Consider the following 19207-nt stretch of genomic DNA (forward strand, 5'->3'; position numbering starts at 1 on the left):
TATTAAAGTCCCCAGTGCCTACATCAGCCGCAGCTAATTTCAAACAATTTATCAAATCCCATTAATACTTTTTTGTGCATCAGAGCTGGAAATACATCCGTTCCTTTTTGGATAACAGAGAAACCGAGGCACAGCCCAATTGGATATCACAGCTCCTCTTTTGCGATAGAGAGTCTATTCACGGTGCGTGGATGTTTACGCCACTGCCAACGTCTACTAAATGCTCATTAATTTTATCCCTTCGTGGTGAAATCATTTCAAGGAGAGGCAATTCAGCCTCCTGTTTCTTTCAATTCACCGCTCATGTCAATCAAGCCCTCCTGCAGTATCCTGCAGAATGGAGGTGTTATATTCCTGCAATTATCATGTCATATACTCGAAAATGTAAATGAACGTGTGTGTAAAATTAAATTTATGGGTTGTCAGTGAAGAATAAGAACCAGGAGAGCAATTACTTATCTGCTTTCATCTTGGAGCCTCTGATACGTCAAGCAGAAAAGCATGCAGTTAAATGCTGGAATTAGCATTGTGCTGCACTCCACAATGGATGTGGGCCAGTGCCTTCTCTGCCTTTTTCTCCCCTCTCTTTCATCCTCTGCCTTTTCTCTTTTTCTCTACCCACCTATTTTTTTTCTTTTTTTAGGAGCAGTGGTGAAATGAAGGTGATTATCACCCATTATGCTTTTAAAAAGCTAATGAAAGTAGAAAATGGAAACCTGTATTTCATAACCTCAGTGTTGCTGTCTGTTTACTTTAGTTGTTCTTGGTTGAAATCTTGTTTGTTTCTTAATTATTGCTGAAATTCTTTTACAAGTACCTGGCATTGAATGTTTATTTCTTTCCATTCACAGAGTGGAGAAACAGTTTGAAACGTGATATGCAATTTATATTTAATTCTATTTGACATATGCATGCTTGTGCATTTGTGTTAAATCCTGCACATCTACAGCAGCATCCTTTTTAAGAGCCAAAACATATTTGAGCCAGCATCCAATTAATAGTCTTAATGAGCACATCTCTTGGGTTGTTTCTCTACTGCACTCGTCCCATTGTAATGGCATCCAACACAAAACCTGGAGTGACTGCAGGGGTAATTACTTACCTAGCAAATGTACCTTTAAGGGTTAATAACATTGAAGGTGTAAGCACAGCATTTGCATAATTACACTCGGACTGTTTAATTTACAACTTTTGACGGCTTTTGTTCAGCACCTCACTTATTGTGAATGCAATTTCTCTTGTGCTCTTGCATGGAGGAGTCCAGAGAAAAAAAGAGATATACCACAACATCCTCCTCCCCCTCTTCCTCCTCCTCCATCCCTTCCACCTTAGATGGAGTCCCTTCTCTCTAAGACCCTAATGAACAATGGAGGCAGGATTTGTTTGAATATGAATATGAATGTGCAGCGGGGCCGGCTGGAAGTTGACCTTCAGCTGTGATTTTCAGTTCATCAGGATTAGTCAAGGCGGGCGATCAGGAGCCACTAATGCATAATGACTTCTAAAATGAAAAATGTGTAGTGACCATGCAAATGTCTCAGCTAATCAAAGAGGGGGGAGAACCTGGGGTGGGGTGGGCGTCGAGGAGAGGAGAGCTAAACAAGGACGTGTCAAGGCCTGACAGAGAGAGGAAGAGAGAGAAGGAGGGAGGAAGGAGAGACATGCATGGAAAGTAATCAAGCCAGCTTGATTAGCTGGCGATGAGGACAGGGATGTCTTATTGGCCCCTTGACACACCATATAGGCAAGCTACTGTCATGGCAGCTCTGTGCCAAACACTGTTGCAATTAGAATCAGTGGATGTGCTTCTATATAACAATGTTTTAACTGTGGTATATTGCATGAGGCTGGATGTTGAAAATGATGCAGCATCAAGCCCTGAAAATGCTACATTAGTTTTATTATTGTGCCAGAAACAAGCAAACTAATACCCATCTAAGCTGATTAAATTACATTTTAAAGGTCATAAATGTGGCGACGTGAACTGTGCCACTTCTGAGAGTCTCGTCAACAAGAATGAACTGTTGAGCTATTTTGTCTGTGAAATGGATTCTGAATCATTCACTTTTGCCATTTTTTTTAAAAAAAAGTAAACAAATGTCTTTTCAGCTCAGGTTTTTCATCATGTTAGTTTACAATCTTAGACTGTGTGAGATTAAAGACAGCAGAGAAACATGCAATTTGTTTTCCTATTGATCTGCTGCATCGGAAGACTGGAAAAAAATACAGGATGTGTATCTTTGAGGGCTTTTTTGGTGAAGTTCTGCAGCTGCATAAAAGCTTACATTTTAATCATTATCCTAAACAGCAAATTGTTAAAAGTGGCGTATCGGTATTGGGCTTTTGGGTTTTTGTGTAAAAAGGAAGTGCTTTAAAAATCCTGTACACTACTAAAAGTATCTTAATTCTACATGTCCTGTTTCATTAATAGTTCCCAAAGGTGAACTCAAACCCCCTACCAGGGCCCACTGCATCACTCTGATTGTCCCTGCTGTGTGTCCACTTCATCAGAGTAGTTTTAATCAACTTTAGACTTGTGCATTTTCACACTGCTCTACAATAGCAGCACTGATAGGCACGCTAAAGTGGGGGAGTTCAAGGGTCCTGCTAATTAAGGTCTATGTCTATTTAAATCCCCTGCTTTTCCCAGTGGGGTGAAGGCAGGAAAATAAGATGAGCAACACAAAGGCACAGCACCCATCTGTCCTTCAGCATCTCCTCTAGGCTGCCAAACGTCACGGCCATGAGAGGCCTGTTCTCTCTACCTCTCAAACCTCCAATTACCACAGTCCCAGTAGATCCACACCATTGTGCCTGGTACATTTTCTTAATGCTCTGTTTTTCAAACTTTCTCCTATTTCCCTCATCTTTCCATCCATTTCCTGCCTGCTCTCCGCTCTCATTGTTTACCCTTCTCGCCTCTCTTGATTTTCACATTTATTGCGTCTTGTTTGCATTGTCCCTGTCTGCACCTCTCTTTTTTTTTTCATGACTCCCAATCCATCATTTCATTACTCATCATCCATGTCCAGGTTCCAGTGTCAGTGGCCATGATGAGTCCCCAGGTGATCACGCCACAACAGATGCAGCAGATCCTCCAGCAGCAGGTGCTTTCCCCCCAGCAGCTCCAGGCCCTCCTCCAGCAGCAGCAGGCTGTAATGCTGCAGCAGGTACACACACAGATAAATTTATACCACTTTAAACAGCAGTAGATTGGTATGCTGTAAATGCACACAAATGTACAGAAATCTAAACTACAGACTCCTGAATTTATTTTATTTATTTATATAATCTTCAAAACTTTAATTTGCATACCTGCCCGATGTGTGTGCCAGTGCAAAAAAATGCACATATTAACCCCCATACAGCCCTGAGTCATGCCTCTGCCCATGTGTTCCAGCCTCTACTCGCTCATGCCAACTCACCACTGTGTCCTTGACACGCTTACCAAGAGGAAACTGAAATTGACGTACTTGTTCATGTCACCTCTAATTAACTGTCTCTTGTGAGTCGTTGGTTCAATTCCCTGACAACCATCCATCAGGGACTGAGAGAGTAGGGCACACTTGGGCTGAACACCACTAGCTGAATGATAGGTGATAAATGATGTAATATTTGGATTCAACTTGAGAAGCCATGTGCTTGGCACAGCCTCATGTCAGAGTTGAAATGCATTTCTCATTCATAGATTTGATTAAGAAAAGAGAATAGTTTAATTAAGAGTGTCAGTCGTTCTGATTATGCCTCTTCATTAAGTGCGCTCCAGCTTGAGATTTGGTTTCAGTGTGTAATTGTATAATATTACCAAGACTGTTTTTTCCAGCAAGTGAAGGTAATTATCTTCCATGTGCTGTGGCTTAGCCATTTCAGTTTACATGATTTTTCTGCATTACTATGTGGTTAACTTGGTTAGTCTACAACATAGCAAAGTTTATCATCACGATTTGTCATGCAGAACATCTGTCCTAAATCCTAAATCAACAGGGATCACAGTTAAAACCGACTGTAAGCCAGCATACAATAAACTTCTATTATTGATTTATGTAATGTGTGTGAATGCTGCAAGAGCTCCAAACATTTTCCAATTGCTTTTAGGGCTCCCATTAATTTTTAACATACCTGTCTGTTAAATCATGTGGAGCAACTCAGATAGAAATAGGCCTTGTATTTGAATAGGTCTGCTGCACGGGCTTATCTTTCAGGACAAACAACCATTTGACTTTTAAGAAAGCTGGATTGAAAGTTTAAATAGCCACTGTACTCTGTTCACTTTGTGAGCTTGATCCTAGAGAGTTTATTCTGTTTATTTCAGTCACTCCAAAGAAAGCCTGTGCACTCTGGTTGCCAAATCCATGGCTAATATAATGGGTTGTTCTCTCTGCTTAATAGAAGGCCTAGTAAAAGTTAATATAAAGAAAAATGTAAAATACACCAAAGATATAAATGCCAAAACCACAGAAAATACACCACTTATACTTGACAAACTTTAGCTTGAGATAAAGCAGTGTACACAAGGTTAAAAGTAATAAAACAATGTTACATATACCAGAATACCTCTACATTACTCATGGTTGATTATTAGGTCATTTGGAACAATATGCATTTTCTCATTTTCATCTTTGCCTCTATGTTTGTGTTTGCAGCAACACCTGCAGGAGTTTTATAAGAAGCAGCAGGAGCAGCTCCATCTGCAGCTTCTCCAGCAGCAGCACCCTGGCAAGCAGGTTAAAGAGGTAAATCCATCACCGTGCATTATTTCCACAAAGATTTAAATGACAAAGAGGGAAATAAAGAGGTAAACTCACATAGGGAAAGAGTTGTATGCCACGTCCCCACAGATTTTTTTTTGTCAGAGAAAAATAGCATCATACAATCCCAGCAACAGCTACAGTCTGCTCTTGTAAATGTTCCTGCTACTTTATAGAGATCGAGGGACTGGCTCCATTAATGAACTGTCTCAAGTGACGTTTGGAGACACTCTGGACTTAACTCACTGATTTATAGAGAGGAGACCAGAGACAAAGGGTCCTGCATCCTTTCCTGTTAATGAACTGTTTTTGTATGCGTTCACTCACAAACACATGCTGTACCACTAAAGTTACAATTTACGCCGCTCATAAATCACAGTGACAGGCAGCTGGTCGACAGACACGACTGTCTCGTTCCTCTTGGCTATCAAAATTGTAGAGACAAGCATGACAGCGTCAAACACGTGTGTCCAACTCCGTTGATGCTGAACCTTATGAGCAAGTCAAGGGCCACATCTAGACAACACTGGAAATGGTTAGATTTATTTTTTTTTTAAAGAGTAAAGAAATTTATCACATAAACACACAATTCATGTTAATTTATTTATTTTTACTTTTTCTTTGTGATGCTCCTTTCATTGTCTCCTCAGACAGCCCATTATGCTGCTCCAACAGGAAGTCGCAACTGACCTCCCGGCGGCTTTGTTTCTGTTTGGATTTGTGAATCGAGTTTTTCAGGGGCCTTGCCATCAAATATGGAATAGAAATTGCTCCCTTATTTCTCTTGAGGCATGTTGGAGGGTTGTGGGGGGCAAACTTGCCTCCCTCCAACAAGCCATTATGCAGCCTGTTTTCCAGTGAGCACATCACAAGTTTAACCCCCTCACCTTCCACTCCTCAGTCCCTCCACCTCAATACTTTTCCAGGTGCACCATGATACCAGCACACAGTAACAGGAGTGTGACTTGCTGTATACTCAGATACACGTTAATGGAGAATAGAGGACGAAAAACTAAAAAATATTATTGTTACAGATCAAACAATATATGTGAATCTAGACAAAGGAGAATATGTTCCATTAAATGTGATAAAGTAGTTTTCCTCATTTATATTGTGTAATTTTAGCACTTTATACACTCCTCTGACTTTTGCAGTGGTAACTAAGTTAGATGTATTCTATTTTGTTATTGTTTTTGTTTTTTGTTTTGCACAAGGTTTTATGCAATTGCCTGCTGGCCCAGCGATAAACAACTCAGTGAGGCAGCAAAGAGACCTGAGAGGGAGGGGGACATGGGGCGACACGGTGCATGATGGTGCATATGTGTGTGTATTTGTGTTTGTGACCGTGTATTCACATGCACATGGAGCTGTAAATCTCTCATTCTGCCAGTTCCCTCTGGTCACATAAGCTGTAACAGACCATCAGTGAAGGCGAGACAATTAACTATCAGGGGTTTGGGAAGAGGGATTATACCAGCGGCTTAGTATCATACACAATCACAAGCCACATACACTGACAGGCTCGAGAGCTGGTCTGTCAGTATTGCTTTGTGTCTGTTTGTGTGTGTGCTCACACACAAGAAGAGAAGGCAACAGCACTGTTGAACAGCACAAAAAACAGGAGGAAAGACTGAGAGTGCAGACAGAGAGGTAGAGCTTACAGAGAGACAAGACGATTCAGAGAGGTCACACAGAGGCGAGTGAGTACAGACTCTCCATACACTCACACACTCGACAGCGTCCGTCTTCTGTCTTCTCTCCTGCTCTCAGCTGTTAATTCCTCTGTAATTTTCTCTCCCTCCTCTCCTCTTTGCTCCTCTTCTGCTCCTCTGTGCCTCCTCCTTCTTGCTATAGCAACAGCAGCAGCAGCAGCAACAGCAACAGCAGCAGCAGCTGGCCGCCCAGCAGCTCGTCTTCCAGCAGCAGCTCCTGCAGATGCAGCAGCTTCAGCAGCAGCAGCACCTGCTCAACATGCAGCGGCAGGGCCTGCTCTCGCTCCCTGGGCCCGCTCCAGGCCAGGCCGCCCTGCCCGGACAGACCCTGCCCCCACCAGGTAAGCAGAGGAAGGGAACAGATGAGAGTGTGTTTTGTTGCTCTTGGGAACATTACTCACCACCTACTTCCTGTGATTTGTGGGCAGGTGTCTGAATTTCTTTTAGCATCCCTTCCTGCTTTCAGATTTCCATCCAGTGTCTTTAAACCTGCCTGTCCTCCTCTTCTGTCTTTCTGTCTGGACTGTCTTTGTTTTTCTCATTGGTATGCGCCTGTGTTCCTGTTGCGTTATCTTTTAAGTATGTCGGTTTGTCTTCTTCCCCTCATTGGTATTCTCATCCACCATCCAATTTGTCCTTAACTCTCCACGTGAATGTTTTGTTTAGTCTTCTTTTTTTTCCCTTTTCTCTTTCTGTTTTCTAATTATTACTTTTCTTTGTCTACCTCTCTTCCTCTCCTCTGCTCTCCCTGTGTTTGTGTATGCTGTTTTCTCATCTCTGTTTCTATTCCCCCACTCCCCAACCCCACATCCTCTTTTCAGTGGTTGTTGTTGTTGTTGTTTACTGCCTTGTCTGTGAACCAGGGGAAAGCAAAAGAGATGAATAAAAGGACAAACAGAGAGAGAGAGGGGAGAACAGACTCCATTTCCTCCTCCAGAGCTGAGTAAACAATCATGTTTGTTGTTTACCAGCAAAATGGCAGAAGCAGGAGACAAGAGGCAGAAAGACGTTTGATGAAAATCACAGAGTAAATGTTTCCAAATAAGTCTTCCAGTCTCATTGTCTTTTATCTAAGGTGGGAAATTGTACCCTTTTTTCACATTGGAAAAATAAAGCAACAAGTGAGTTGATTTTAGGTAGAAAAGTCAAGTTGTCATCCAAGTTTAAAGGGAAGCATTGCAGTGACAGTCACTCACTGAGGGAAAGGCCTTTTAATCAGCAGTATGGACTTTCTCTGGCTGTTTAATGATGTTTAGAGTTGAGACTTTTGTTCTATACAGAATGTTAGGGTTTAAACTGAGCAGCTTCATGATTATAATCTACTATAACCCCCATATATTTTCCATTTTGTCTCCCTTTTTATGTCTTTAGGTGGCTTGAGCCCCGCAGAGCTCCAGCAGTTGTGGAAGGATGTGACTGGAGGCGGTGGTCATGCCATTGAGGACAACGGCATCAAACACAGCAACACTGGCACCGGCACCGGGGCTAGCGTGGGTGGCGGCGGTTTAGACCTCTCCACCAATAACTCCTCTTCAACTACCTCCTCCTCCAATCCAGCCAAAGCATCACCGCCCATCTCTCACCACTCCATCACCAATGGACAGTCACCTGCCCTCAACCACAGAAGAGAGCGGGAAAGGGAAAGGGAGCGAGAGAGGTAAAAAAAAAAAAAAAGTTAAACGTTATCAGCCCACCTTCTCAATACAATACTGAGGAAAAAGGCAGGGAAGATCACATCAGTGGGCTTCCCACCCACAGCACAAGCTAGAAAAACATCAGAACTCCAGGGAAAACGGGATGTTTTGTTTATTTATTCAATAGTTTATTATCACTTGGTAATATTAAACAAAAAATAAGAACCTTGTTTTCCCATGGGACACACTTAGTTTGTGCACACGTATCAAAAGCAGGAAGAGGAAGCAATGCATGCGGGTGTACTTTCAACAAGCCTCTCTGGCAGACAAGACAAGGTAACCCCCTTGTACATTAAGTATTTAGTGCTTTCTCTCTTCTTTCTCTTTTGAAAATTACCTTCCTTGCGTGCTTGTCATGTAAACAGAATACATGATGCCTTGAGTGGCGTTTCCAGGATGTTTATCCTTGTGACGGCGTCTTTTATAAATGCACCCAGCACCGAAACACTGACTGTTCACATATCTCCCTTTCTGGTCCATGCATTATTCAAAGGCTTTTCTTGGGCGATATTATAATAAGGACTTAGGGTGGAGATGTGTGTGTCTGTGTGGATGTTTGGTAGAGACTCACACTGGAGGTGGAAGTGCTGTGTAATTGGTTTAAAGTAGATGCTATCTCTCCAGTACCACTAAAAGGAGGCTTGAAAAAGATATCTTTAGAAGGAAGACAGAATGTGACGGAATGAATGAGAAAGAAGAAAAGGAAAACAAGACTTTTTATCTGCCTCTGTCCCGAGGGGGTGTGTGGTGTCTCATAATGATCGAACAAGGAGTATTGTCAGGAGTGCTGCTTACTAACGTGCCATGGATCAATGTGGGGAAAACCCCTCTGTAAAACACCGCGTGTGCTCTACCATACCCACATGTTGTCATCGACCACACACATGCAAGCACAGACATAACCTATAAGCAGCCACCCACACACACATATAGGCAATCACTGTACACAGCCTACGCTCATTCACGTTTTCACACACAGATATACACACACCAGTGCCAAGCCTAAAGGTTAAACTGTCATCTTTAATAGGATGGGCTGTCTAGGCAGGGTCGTAACTTATTTGGGTGCCATTTGAGAAACGCCAGAACACCCCTGCTCCCCTCGTCCTCAAAGAACATAAGTTACACAGAGTATTAATCTCCTGATGAAAATTATATGGCTGTCTGGATTTTTAATGTTTACTTGAAGGCCCCCCCCGCCCCCGTCCCCTCCTGATAATGGCTTTACAAGATGGGATGGTGACTGCAGTGTAGACAAAGCTTCAACTCATTCTGGGTTTCCATTGGGGGTGTTAGCTGAAATTCTATTCTTCACAATTAGTCAACACTTTGTCTGCGTGAATGTAGTTAGAAAGTAGACTCGATGAAGATTGCTGCTGACTTGTTTCTCATATTTTGATTTTCTGTTTGAATCTCCTTCTGTTTTCTTTTTTCCTGCCTCTTTTTGGTCTGGCTCTAGTTCACTACATGAAGAAAATGGAGGAACCCACCCCCTGTATGGTCATGGTGTATGCAAGTGGCCCGGCTGTGAGAACATCTGTGAGGACTTTGGACAGTTTTTGAAGTAAGAACATGCTTCATATCTGAGATGCAATACAGGATGTGATGTCTTCCCACCTCTCCCTGTTAACACCATGTGGTAATACAATTTCAATTATTTTTTAATTTATTTTTCCCCTCCTTTCAGCACACCATATCCTCTCTCCCTGGCCTTACAAAGAAAACATTGCTGCCTTTCACGGAGCACATTTTGACCTTCCAGACAGCTGGTTGACAGGGTTCTGCTCTTGCAAAGCACGATTCAAACCAACTCTGATCCATAACAAATTTCCATCCGAGCATGGAGGGGCCTGATAGGTTTGTGAAAAAGCGTCAAAAGCTAATGGCAACTCGCACGGCCGCACACTTACCTCGACAACAAAAGCCCCTATTCACCGTTGTCATGGTGCAGGCGCCAGAGCAAATGAACTCTTCATGCTCCATCAACAATTTAGTTAATTAGCTCATTTGTAATTGGCCGGCTTTGTTGCCAGGATGTTAGTGGGGGGACATCAAAGGAAGAAGGTGTTTGCAGCACTGCCGATTGCAGGTTATCACATTGCCACTCACCGAGAGTCTCTCTCCCTCCCTCTTTCCCTGGGTCCCTGCTCTCACACAGAGAAGAAAAGAAAGGGAAAGCTTTAATTTGAATATTCTAATTAGATTTGTAATTAACTGTGAAATAACGATCTGGTGAGTGTTTTTCATGGACTGTAAATGTCCATGTGAATTCGCATAAACTTTTGAAATCAGGACATTGTTCTGGCTTATTTTTCAAGTTATGCATTTCTCTACAGTATTGACTGTAATAAGGTGCAGAAATTTACTGATACAAGAAACTAGTCCACACATGGAAGCTGTTGTAGGATTTAGGTCAGGTTTTTGCTAATTCCACAGCATCTTGTGAAGTAAAGCTAAAAGGAGTATCTATGGATTAAATTGGTACTAATAAACTGATGTTTACCAGTCTTTGAAGGACACTTCCAGGCAGTATATTAAGCTCAGTTTTCACACGCTGTCAGGGCATATAACATACTTAAAAAAGCCATAATTGACATCAGTGGATTTAAATGGATCTGACTTGAATATGTACCACAGCTACAGCCTGACAAGTGTTTGCTTATTCCCCGTGGAAAATGTGACACAAACCTGTCACTGTCAATATCATAGCTGCAAAGTGGCCACAGCACATCCATAGTCATCATCTGCTGCAGTATAATTTAGGAAGTTATGCTTATAGAAAGCCAGTTGGCAGTGCACTATCTGTTGTCCAATCCAGAGAACAGTTTGTCTTGCAGCTTTGGAACAGGTGTGATTCAGCAAGCCTGCATTGGATTAGCGAGTTTTGTGATACCATGTCCTATCACCTTAGCACACTTACTTAAAGAAGGCATCAGTCTGTTTCTTCACACTATACACTCTGTTCATACACAAGCACACGCAAACCTGTGTGCTCTAAGGATACTGTGTCTAGGTAGCTTAGGTGGTTACTCAAGTGAAGGCCAGAGATGCAATGTATAAAACGATGTGTGTGTCTGTAAATCCGGTAAGCTGGTAAATCTCTGCCAAAGGATGCAAACTGAAAGAGCGAGGAAGACAGATGGTGAGAAAACAGGTAGATTTCAAACTTGAAAGCAAGTGCACAGGTTGGCAGACAGTTTTGTAAGAACACTTTTCAGAACATTAGCTTATACAGAACAGAACAGTGTCTTGGTTCAGCCCCCCCCAACCATCACCTTCACACACACTGTAACCCAACCAGCACATGAAAACAGACACCAACAAAGAAGGCAGGCTCGTCATTAGAACAAAGATGGCTGCTCGGTGGCGTGCCTCGGAGCAGTGATTGTAGGTGTCAGAGGGAGTTCTTTTATGTTTCCAGAGATGCCAGGCGGCTACACACACGCTGACACACACTTGTGCGCACACACGGGCATAGTTTAATCGGGGTTACATAAAGTGGGTGTCAGATTTAGATGACAGTTTAGATGTTGGTAGTTTGGGGGGAGTATGCGTGTTTAGGATGGGGGGTGGCAAGTCAAGCTGGCATCTCATAGCTCATTGCAGGAGCTCAGCTCAGCAGCAGTGACACGTTTAGTCATCTATTGTTTTGTTGCATGAAGAAACTTGTCAGGATCAGCATTTAATAGCTCTTCAGCTTGCTTTAAAGTGTTCTCACCTGGAAAAGGTAGCCGCAAGGTGGCTGGCAACCTGAATTAGCTCTGTGATGTTGAAAATGAAATGATTTCGCCAGTACTGCTTCTTGAGTGGTGGGTATTATGGTTTGTGGGTGTATTTGCGTTAGACAACAAAGCGAGGAGAGACACGTTAATGCTTTTAGGTTATGTGCAGGAGTTGTTTTTGTGGGTAGCCTTTAATGAAAATAAAAGAAATTGCAATTAATCTGTGAACACTGAGTTACTTGTATGCATCCTGTTTTTAATATAGCTGTATTATACAGTGTCTCCCTCTTAACACAGATTTTGAATAGAGCACTGCACCTGCTGATTATATCGCAGATTAAAAAAGAAAAAAACGTGTGCATATCCAATTTGATATCTTTTTCCTTTTGTTTGGCTTTTCACCTTGTACACCCCTTTTAAATTAATGTAATCTTACCTCAATGTGATACAGATTGTCCATATATAAACAGACTTGTCATCCCCCACCATACATACACACTTAACTCTTCCACTTTCTGACACCACTCTGCTCTCCTTATTACTGGCAGTAAGGCAGGCCCCATGTTAAAATGGCAAGCTTGGCCGTTAACCTAAACGTATGTGCCTGTAACCTGCTGCTAATTAAACCCACAAGGCAGCAGCCAAATGTCTTTGTCTCTATATAATGTACACATATGCACACCGTGGAGGCAGGCTTGCATTCAGGCACGCCCCAAGCCCCTGGATAGAAAAGCTTTCTTCCAACACTCCGTCTGTCTGCTGCACTGTGACAAGACCTTTAATAGCCAGGGCACAACCACCAATTTGATCTGTAATGGATAATTTGTGTAAATATACCTAAATGTATTTGCTTGTTTATCTGTGCTTTTATGTGTACAGTACAAGTGTAGATACATGTATTGTGGTTGTGGTGTGTGACTGGCTGATTTGGTGTTTGTGCATACAGGCAGACAGTTAAGGGGCCTAACTTTCTCTGTTGGGCCTTCACAGCCCCTGATAATACCCACAGACAATTAGCAGAAGTGTATCATCTATATATGCTGGCTTGAGTAGATTTATTATTGGGCCCTTAGTGGACATTGATGTCCTATACATATTCATGTATGCAGCAATGGGGAAAAAAGCTTGGAGATATTTTGGTCTCTTCTCTAAGTAGAGCTACAGGATCCAATAAAAAAAAATCTTTGAAGAACATCTGTGTCCACCTGCTCCATCACCTTCTGTTTATCACTCTGTCATTTATATTTGCCTTCATTTGCTTTTATTTCACTTCCTTGGCTACAATTTTCCATCTCTATCTACATCTTTACTCCCTTGTTCTCAGCTAGGTTTCATCACATGGTTCACTCCCTAAAGGACAGAAATTGGTGTTCATCTAGAATGAGCCATAACAGTAAACATAAGCAGTAGCTAGCCAGCCCTAATATTAAGACAAATATTGCCTACCTCTGAGTTTAAGTGGTTACGCCTGGAAGCTAAAATTAGGCCACTCTAAGTTATTTTCTCCACCTTAAGATTTTACAGATTTAGCTGTAACTCAGGCAAACAAAAGGTGCTGAAAATATTCATCTTGTAAATAAAAAAAAATCACTAGAGGACAAAGATTGAATGAAAGTAATATTAATTAAAGAGATTTTTAGTAATTAAAACCTGTGTATTTTACAGAGAAAACAAAGAAAAATGCTTTTTTTAACCTTCATTTTCTTTATGCTGTGTGTCTGCCATTCTCCTCCATTTTTGTCTTTGTTTGGCATTATTAATGCTCAGCAGAACATGCTGCCATTTGAATATTTCATAAATGCATGTAGTAATCTTCCTGTAATCGCCTTGCTAACTGGCCAGCAGTGAAATTGAATGTAGGAAGCTCAAACTGTCTTGAGGACTGTCGCAAGGCCCATACACACAACCACATACACACACACATTGATAAAATGTAAGAGAAACAAGCTTGTCAATGGAAAATAAGCTTAATAAAGATTTCCCAGTTTTTCTTTTTTCTTTTTTTTTGTTCTTTTCTTGTAATGAGGTATCTTCAGGGACAGCAAGCAGCCCACTCTCTGCTTTTGAAGCAGCTGTAATTCATGACACACGCCATACATCAAGTGCATAAGATAGCATTATGGGCAGTGAAATGAAAAGGGTATTTGCAACATTAGTTCCCTCATCCTGCAAGGGACGTGATTAAATGATTAATGAAATGCCCCCTTTTTGCATGCGCATTCTGAAACAGCAATTAGGCACAAGGCTGAAAAAATCCACCACTTCATCCCTCCCCTCTCTGCTGCTATCCCTCATCCATCCCTCTCTCCACCCCTCCTTCTTTAGTGCCACCTCATTCTTGATTTGTAATGAAAAATTTCTGAGCATTAAATCTGAAATGGTTACAAAAGCATAAGCGGGGACAAGATGAAATGGTTTTAAATGTGCACAGTCTAATTGAAAAGTACAGACCGATTGCGATTACAAATGCTCTGTTCTGCATTTGATTGGCAGGACAAGAGAAGCCATCACAATAACTTGCCTTGTTTTGCACATTGCAGATAAACAAGAAATGTGTGGAGAGAGGGGAGGAACATGTAGTGGGAGTGTTTATATATTTGTGTGGTCCATCACTGTTTGTGCAACTTCACGATAATGTAAGCAAGTGTGTGTTCTTAGATAAAGTGAAAGCTAGAGAGGAAGAGATTTTTGTACTCCCTCTAATGCACTGGAGGCTGCAATGTAAATGATCATTGAAGGGTCTGCAAGCTAACCTATAATTACTGGAGATAAAGTGGCAGCTCCGGCATTTCGTAAGCATGCCTCCTCAAAGCTTGCTTTGTGAGTTTGTCACCAATGATCATTTAGATAGAGGCTCATTATCCAGCATCACAGCAGTTTTGCCACATATTTGTTGTTTTTTTTTTCCTTCTTCTTTTTTTCCTCTTTTTGCACATCTGCTAATGTGTGCTTTTGTGTCCTATAAATGAAATCCAATCAAGACCACACAAAAAAAAAGAAAAAAAAAAAACCTTCATTGACTGTTATGGCTGTCTGGCTGCCTTTTTCCTCTAATGAGGCGAACACACCAGATATATTTAATATGTCTGCTCCTGGATAATGCACCTTGAAGTGAGGAGCTGCTTTTGTGTGTCAAATGTTGCTGGTGTTAAATTGTGTGTATTGTTTTCAGTAAATTAAGGCTACAAAGCCATTCTGCTGGGCCAGCATCTTTTATTCTCAGAAGAAAGCAGCGCTCAGTGTGGCACTGAAGTTAGCCATCTAAACTGGCGCAGGCCTATTGTCATGTTAAACATGGCACCACACACCGTCATGTTACTTCTAATTACTTCATTTCAGAGTGGAACAATGGTTGCTAACTGGATCCTATAGATAATTGTCCCAGTATAGAAATATTATCATAAAAACAAAACAGCAGTGAAGTTGATACCATAATTATCATCCTGCACAATTTGGATCATGAAAATGAATATAACTTCTGTTTTCTTTTTTTTCATGTGACATATTTGATGGATTGTAAAGTCAGCGTTTAATATCTTTTTCTGTCTGTGTGTCCCTTCAGGCACTTAAACAGTGAACATGCCCTGGATGACCGGAGCACAGCCCAGTGTAGAGTCCAGATGCAAGTTGTTCAGCAGCTTGAAATACAAGTAAGCTCTCTTTTCTGCTCATGAAGAGAAAACCTAACAAAGCTCCGGTAATTTTTCCATCACATCTGTCACAACTCTCCCAGTCAAAACTTTATATTTTTTTTTAAACTTGTGAAAGCGGGAGAAAGGCCATATTCTGGTCTGCTTAACACTCCCGAACAAGCAGGACCTGCTGAATTAAACAAAGCTACCAAACAAAGGAATCCTCAGGCCTTACAACGAAAGCCATTATGGCTGTTTTAATTGAATTAAGCCTATGCTTTATTTTCTCTGCTTTCTTTTTTTTTTTTTTCCTCTTCTTCTTTCCAATTAATAGCACGTGCATCTCTGCCAGTCTGCTGTGTTAATTAACTGCACTTTGCACCTGAAGAAAGCTCAAAAGGAGGGAACTATTTTCAGTAGGTGGAGCGTGACCTTATTAAGAAGTCATGCTGGCTAGATAATGAGAGCGCTGATTGAGCGACATTATTACTCAGCACTGCCGACAAGCACTGCTCTTCCTTTAGAAACAAATAGACGTGCGTTTTTAAACTGGACTCAAACGCAGCAGCAGCTGGAAATGTTTTGTTGAAACCACGCCTCAGCTCAGGATGAGTAAGAGTGAAATGTTCTCCTCTTGAATACCAGGCCTGCTCAAAGCTCCACAGTTTTTTCACTCATTTATTGTCAGGTCATACAAACAGTTTGAATTTAACTGACAGAAATAAATAAATGATTTAAAATTGAAAAGGAAGGAACACAGCAGTTTGTATAATTTTATTTCGTTTTGTTTTCTTTTCTATTGCATCAGCTAAATTTTAAAGCTTGATCTGTACAGTGTGACCAATTACAGTGCCGTCTGTCCTGTCTTTTCTCTTCTGTTCCTTTTCTTTCTTTCCTTAACCCCATCATCCTTCCTTTTTTTCCTATTTCCACAAGAGCCGTCACTAGTAATGAGGCCCAGCTCTGTGCATGTGCACACGTGCGTGTGCATACCTGCTTGCTTCACTGCTGTGTTTGTTTGATCCTTGTGTGTGTGCATGTCTTAAGGGCGTGGGGGGAGTTCAGCCCTTCACACAGTCCAGTCCCTGTCACTCCATGTGAATTAGATTGATGATAGGCACCGGCTGGGGCCACTAACTGGACCGTGGAGGCGGGGCCGCCTGGCACACTGTTTGGAAGACCCCTTCACCTCTCAGCAGCTGCTGGCTGCGCTCCATCCCCCTAACAGTGTCCATAGGACTTTGAGCAGACACTCAGGACCACCTAATTTATGGCCCAACTAGCTTGTTACTGTCAAAGTCTCGCTGACCTAAATTCTGCTATTGACAAAAAGATGAAATGCTATTTGTTTTGCCTGACCTGTCTGCACCTTCTCCCTCCGTCTCCCCCATTTCTCACACTCTGCTTACATTACTATTCTGTGTATTTTTCTTTCTTCTTTCTTTGTCTTTCTTTCTTTCTTTTCTCTCCTCTAATCCAACCTAATGTACTCTCCTCTCTTTTTCTCTTAACAGCTTTCTAAAGAACGTGAGCGTCTTCAGGCGATGATGACCCACTTGCACATGCGGCCCTCAGAACCCAAGTCATCTCCCAAACCAGTGAGTGCATATTGCTCTGCTTGCCGTAAACACGGCCACACAGAAAATGAGCGGTTTAACCACAGCAGCAGTTGCACGAGTGAGCGACAGAAGATGAAAGGCTGGAATAGGATTTGTAATACAGAGTTACATCTGCTTCTTATCAGTTATTGTGCGTCGTGAGAGGACAATAGAGTTTGGAAGTGTATTAGATGGCGGAGCAGCAGAGTTCTCGGCTGAAGCGGCGGGGTCATTTCTTTGTGATAGATATAATAGCCAAAACAACCTGTTGGCTGCCGATGACTGTTTGGCTCAGTGGCCACAGCAGCGCTCAGAAGTGGAATGAGCGGGGAGAAGATATATCATTTTAACAAACAGCTGAAAATAACAGCTGAGTGGGGAAGACGATGTGATGTTAATGTGAATACAGACTGAAGCTAAGTTTGCCACAAAAAAAAAGACCAAATTGTGAAAGGGGGTCTTTGAAGAGAAAAATGATGCCATTTTGGATTTTTTGTTTTTTTGTCTTTTACTTTTAGATTGAATGATCTCGACTGCATTCATTCCTAACAGTATTTAAATTTGGTGTTATGATTATACATTTTTCCAAACCTCACCCCAACCCCCCCCCCCCCCCCCCCCTTAATTTTAGATGTTTTGAAATATTAGACAGCAAAACATTGTTAGCCTCTTTCTGCTGCTTAGTAAGTGCCTACTTTCAATAGAATAATTTTCCTCATCACCTCTCATCATAGAATGTAGATAATCACAAGATAGCATAATTATCCTATAATTCCATCAGGAATCAAACTCTCTCTTTATTATTCAATCTCTCTTTCTTCCTCTCTCCCTCTCTAGTTTTTTTTTTTTTTCTTTAGTTTTTTTTAATCTTCAAAACTCCAGCAGCTTGGTTCCATCTCGTCCAATAAAGAATTTGCAGCCTATAATCCACGCCTGAATATGAATGAATGATGCTAATGAAGTATTGCATTACATAAAGCACACATGAAAGAGCAGCTAATTGCATTTGATGGTGGGGGCAATTCAGACAGAATTCCTAAATGAACAGTTAAATCCTCAGTTTTAAGGCTTTCGTGCTTTTTAAAGGGAGGTAAGATGAAGATTTGTTAGGGAAATGACATGCATATGTGTGCAACTTCTGAGCAAAAGGGAATAGATATAACAAAAGAGAGATAGTTGGTGGATTCCCAAATGGCAGTAAGAATTACAGGGAATTATGTTTTAGCCCATCAGTAAAAATGGAAGACTACAACACAGTTTAGGAAGACAAACAGTCTTATTTGGCTACCACACACACAAACATACACTTTTGCCAGGACCACACTACAGCTATTGAAAGAGTGTATTTACTGGACTATACCAGCTCATTACAGCTGAGTGGGTAGATAATTATCATCTGAAAACCCCTCCATCTGCCAGTCTCTCAAACTTGACATTTTATCATATTTATCAACACATTCTGCAAATGACTGGCGGAACCTTTTTTCTTAGCCTTTCCCCTCCATCTCCCTGCGACTTCGGACCCATACTGTCTTCCATCTTTCGAGTCGCTTTCAATTCCAACTCTCGCTACGGTTGCATTCCACTTGTAGACTTACAATTAAGGCAATTTGGCTTGAATATGTAACGATGTCATTACCATTCCACCTAAATTAGTGCTGAGACTCAAAGGTCAGTTAGGAATTTTCCAGTCGGTTAGAGCCGTTCACATGAGATTTAGGAGGCAAATGCAAAAGTGGTGAAGAGGCTGGAAGACCAGCAAAGTATAGTTGGCACACGAGCCAGAAGTAAGTAACACTCTGTCGTCTCTCGTGCCAAATGAGTGGCGATAAAGATCCAGTAAAGAGCGCGTGTATGGCTGAAATGACCATAACTGTCAATGCAGATTTCTTAAACTTGTCTTTCTAGCCTTACCCTGAGAAAGAACATGAACTATATATTCTTCCTCATGTACTGCAAGTCACACTGAATTAGGGGCATTAAGTCGGCTTTAATTGTAACCTTCCTGAAGTAAGAATGTCCAGTTGTGTTGAATGAACTTCTGTCATCAAAAGTTCCTATTTAGAAAAGTCATTTAGACTGGGCTTTAACACACAAGTGT

At 41.6% G+C, this 19207-nt stretch overlaps 1 protein-coding gene across 4 annotated transcripts in view; it reads left to right on the plus strand.

Annotated features, from left to right (window-relative positions):
• Positions 1 to 19207, plus strand: part of foxp2 (forkhead box P2) — a 96947-nt gene that overhangs the window by 63512 nt on the left and 14228 nt on the right. For all 4 annotated transcript variants that reach the window (XM_041977381.1, XM_041977380.1, XM_041977382.1 and 1 more), the window contains 7 exons: positions 3033 to 3170; positions 4644 to 4733; positions 6603 to 6801; positions 7832 to 8117; positions 9614 to 9718; positions 15439 to 15526; positions 17023 to 17106. In XM_041977381.1, the coding sequence (XP_041833315.1) occupies positions 3033 to 3170; positions 4644 to 4733; positions 6603 to 6801; positions 7832 to 8117; positions 9614 to 9718; positions 15439 to 15526; positions 17023 to 17106 (990 nt within the window). The remainder of the gene's footprint in view (positions 1 to 3032; positions 3171 to 4643; positions 4734 to 6602; positions 6802 to 7831; positions 8118 to 9613; positions 9719 to 15438; positions 15527 to 17022; positions 17107 to 19207) is intronic.

The sequence above is a fragment of the Melanotaenia boesemani genome, chromosome 23 (genome assembly GCF_017639745.1).
Source record: "Melanotaenia boesemani isolate fMelBoe1 chromosome 23, fMelBoe1.pri, whole genome shotgun sequence".
Taxonomy (NCBI): Eukaryota; Metazoa; Chordata; class Actinopteri; order Atheriniformes; family Melanotaeniidae; genus Melanotaenia; species Melanotaenia boesemani.